This window comes from Dipodomys merriami, unplaced genomic scaffold (genome assembly GCF_024711535.1).
Source record: "Dipodomys merriami isolate MVZ:Mamm:240054 unplaced genomic scaffold, mDipMer1.0.p SCAF_30, whole genome shotgun sequence".
Classification (NCBI taxonomy): Eukaryota; Metazoa; Chordata; class Mammalia; order Rodentia; family Heteromyidae; genus Dipodomys; species Dipodomys merriami.
This window is the reverse complement of record NW_027204493.1, coordinates 16,011,687-16,015,589: the sequence shown is the minus strand read 5'-3', so window position 1 is coordinate 16,015,589 and position 3,903 is coordinate 16,011,687. Positions and strand designations below refer to the sequence as shown.

Below are 3,903 nucleotides of genomic sequence, written 5' to 3'. Positions count from 1 at the left end.
GCCACTTGGTTGCCGTGTTGTCTTTATGAAAGGTCTATTAGTGATTGCCCCTAATCATCATCATTATTAATACCTCAAAGGTGGCTCCACCCAGAAATGCTGGGAATTGATGGGGTAGGTCATGGGTGTGGTCAGTGTAGTCCTTTAAATACCTGTGGTCATAACGTGGGTGCTCCTGGCTGAGAGCAGTTCTGTCCACTCTTTCCCTTGCACAGCACAATCTAGGATTTTCCCTCTATTTACCTTCTGTTCGACCATCTAGCCAATTCCAGCTAACGCCATGGTTGATGATGAGCTGACCGCCTTGGTAGTAGACAATGGGTCAGGGATGTGCAAGGCAGGTTTTGGAGGTGACGATGCCCCCAGAGCAGTGTTCCCCTCCATGGTAGGGCGTCCTCGGCACCAGGGCGTCATGGTGGGCATGGGCCAGAAGGACTGCTATGTGGGAGATGAGGCCCAGAGTAAGAGAGGCATTCTGACCCTGAAGTATCCCATCGAACACGGCGTTGTCACCAACTGGGATGATATGGAGAAGATCTGGTATCACACCTTCTACAACGAGCTCCGCGTGGCACCAGATGAGCACCCCATCCTTCTCACCGAGGCGCCCCTCAACCCCAAGATCAACCGGGAAAAGATGACTCAGATCATGTTCGAGGCCTTCAACACACCTGCCATGTACGTGGCTATCCAGGCCGTGCTGTCCCTCTACGCCTCGGGACGGACCACAGGTATTGTGATGGATTCTGGAGATGGGGTTACTCACACGGTGCCCATCTACGAGGGCTACGCCCTGCCCCATGCTATCCTACGTCTAGATCTGGCAGGTAGAGACCTGACAGATTACCTCATGAAGATCCTGACAGAACGAGGTTACAACTTCACCACCACAGCTGAGCGAGAGATTGTGCGAGATGTCAAAGAGAAATTGTGTTATGTAGCCCTGGACTTTGAGCAAGAGATGCTCAGTGCCGCTACATCCTCTTCACTTGAGAAAAGCTACGAGCTTCCTGATGGGCAGGTAATCACCATAGGGAATGAACGCTTTCGATGCCCTGAAGCCGTTTTCCAGCCATCCTTTCTGGGCCTTGAGTCCAGCGGAATCCACGAGGCAACCTTCAACTCCATCATGAAGTGCGATGTGGATATCCGCAAGGATCTCTATGCCAACACCGTGCTGTCTGGGGGCAGCACCATGTACCCAGGAATTGCTGACCGGATGCAGAAGGAAATTATAGCCCTGGCACCTAGCACCATGAAAATCAAGATCATAGCCCCCCCAGAGCGCAAGTATTCTGTTTGGATTGGAGGCTCCATCCTGGCCAGCCTGTCCACATTCCAGCAGATGTGGATTAGTAAGCAGGAATATGATGAGGCTGGTCCTCCTATCGTTCACAGAAAATGCTTCTGAATGGGCCTCCCTGACGGAGGTGTGGGTTTTCCTTTCTTCTAGGTCATAGTGATGGTACCGCGCTCATCCACTAGAATTAAGGTAAATAGACCACACTTCCTAAGGCACAAAACTAACAAAGGTATTTTTCTAGCCACCTATCCTGGGGTCTGGCTTAGCTAGTCACATCGTGATTTCTAACAACTGACAAGGTTATGGTATGTGCTCTATGTCTGCTCTTCAGCTCAAAAAAATGTGATAAGGAATAAAATGAGAAATGTCCTTTTATGGAAACCTAGAGTTCTCAAGCTTTAAAAATCTAGATCTTGCTACGATATTCTGCAAAAGCAGTCTATACAAACCTGCAAAGAACTGTATTTCTTTAGCAGCCATGTCTTCTTGGAGTATTTTTATTGTGTTATTTTGTCATATAGATGAAATTAATACCTTTATCACATAAGTATCGGAAACAAATTCTATCTTAAAATGTACTAATATATCTGGCTATCTGAGCAACTAATGTGAATTTCTTTACTCTCCGACAGTACCATGTAGGCAACTCCACGGTTTAATTGTTTCCTTATTAAATATGCATAATGAAACAGCCACCATTCTGTTCATATTTTGTATAAATCAACTACATTTTCATCTCTTGGTGGATTTCTGCTGGTCAAATGTATTTTAATATCGTAGCTTTTAAACTTTATAATACTTATGAAATAGTAAACCAACAGATAAAGCCTAATGTTTTAAACAGATGTCATATCAAATTAATATCATTCCAGTACAGTATGAGAATAACTATGTTTTGCTTAGAATAATAAAAACATGTCTGAACAAGTCCTTTCAGCTATGATTCTGGATATTTCTTTTATTCAGGGTTGCACAATAGGGAAATATCTTTTTGTGGTATCTTTTTTAAAAATATATTTTAGTGTAGTATAATAATCCCACATGCATTCTTAGAAAGATTGTATAATAATTCTGCTTTATTACATCCAGTGACTTGCAATACTTCTTGATGCAAGTGTCTCTGAGATCTTAACATCTTTGAAAATATCAGTGCAACTCCCCATAGTATTTTAAATGTTTTAATGAATCCAGTGGTGGTTTAACAAATTTTAAGTGCTAGGGCATTTATTTCAAGCTTTGCTGTTTTGGTTATTTGGATATCAGGGTTATTTGTATTTTTAAGTTCTTGTCTGAAGATTTGACTTATTTATTTGTTTATGTACTAAGGCATTTTTAGGTTCTTGTGAGGGAGGAGTCTCTTAGTTGGGAAACTTCTAGTTGTGTTTTAAATATCTAAACTGAGCCTGTACACATTTATTGTTTAAAATTAAACTTTTCAAATAATTTGATCATTGCTTATTTCCTTAGCTGTTAACATGTTTTTGTAAATGCACTTACCTAAAATTAAAGGCACTTCATTTTACAAGACTTGAAGTCTCCTTTCATTAAAGTTGCTTTGTAATCATGGGCTTACGTTGCCTGTTATTTCCCCTCAGTCTTTCCAAAAGAACTAGAGAATGGGCCAGAAAGGCTTCCACTCCCATGTGTAACCTGTTCATCTGTATGCTGCATTTTTACATCCTGCACATTTGATCACGTAAACATTAAATTAAAGGGCAAAATTTTTAAAGAACATTAAATGATGGCTGTCATATATTATAAGTTTCTTATCATTTCCATTAGCAACTTTAAGCTTGGTGGATGAACGAGTGTCCTGGTAATTAGTAGTCAGAGATAATGGCAATAATGCTGTCTTGGATTTATATGCTACAACGCTCTCCATTTGCAGAGGGAGTACCTCTGACCTACATTCTAAAGGACCAAAAAAACATATTTCCCTGCCCACAGAAAAGTTATGGAACAGGTAAGATGAACTACCAAAAGAGTGAGCTACAGAACTCTGCAACATGAGATGAAATATGAACCCCACAAGACAAACAAAAGTTAAAACCTCGAGTCTTTGGGTGTTTTCCTATTTATCAATATTGACTGATTGAGGGATGAGATTAATCAGGAAACAGCCCGTCTCAACACTTCTATCTTAGAAATCAAGGTAAAGAAACACACCTGACATATTATTCATGAGTGGTTCACCAGACTGGCTCACCAGCCAACCGATTTACTTAGAGAATCTTATACAGCTAAACATTCTCTGACTTTGGGCTTAAAAATCCTAATTCAGTAGGTAAGGAGTAGGGGTCCAAACACGTCTAAAGCACATTATAGACCCTTGGGCAGGAAAGAAGGATGGACATTTGATCATGCATATTCCTGCTAGGATGGGCCAGCACTGAAGCAGGCTTCTCAGCTGAGTGCACACCATTGTGAATAATCTCACTCCATTAATCATCCATTCTGAGTTGCAACAGAAGACTGCTATTGTAGTACTACTGCCTCTGGTTATTCCCCAATCACAGAAAATATTTTTCTGAAAGCATAACAGTCCCAAAGCCACTTCCTACATTCTCCTCTAGTGTGTAGTTGTGTTTAGTATTCCATAG

General features: G+C 41.4%; 1 protein-coding gene across 1 annotated transcript; it reads left to right on the top strand.

Moving 5' to 3' along the window:
- The first annotated feature begins 280 nt into the window (after positions 1 to 280).
- Actbl2 (actin beta like 2) lies at positions 281 to 1,411 on the top strand. The gene has a single exon (XM_070040945.1). The coding sequence runs from the start codon at positions 281 to 283 to the stop codon at positions 1,409 to 1,411; it is 1,131 nt and encodes a 376-aa protein (XP_069897046.1).
- Positions 1,412 to 3,903: the final 2,492 nt, after the last annotated feature.

What these genes read in the sequence shown, in the direction of transcription:
- Actbl2 (XM_070040945.1), top strand. Translation starts at nt 281, where the DNA reads ATGGTTGATGATGAGCTGACCGCCTTGGTAGTAGACAATGGGTCAGGG.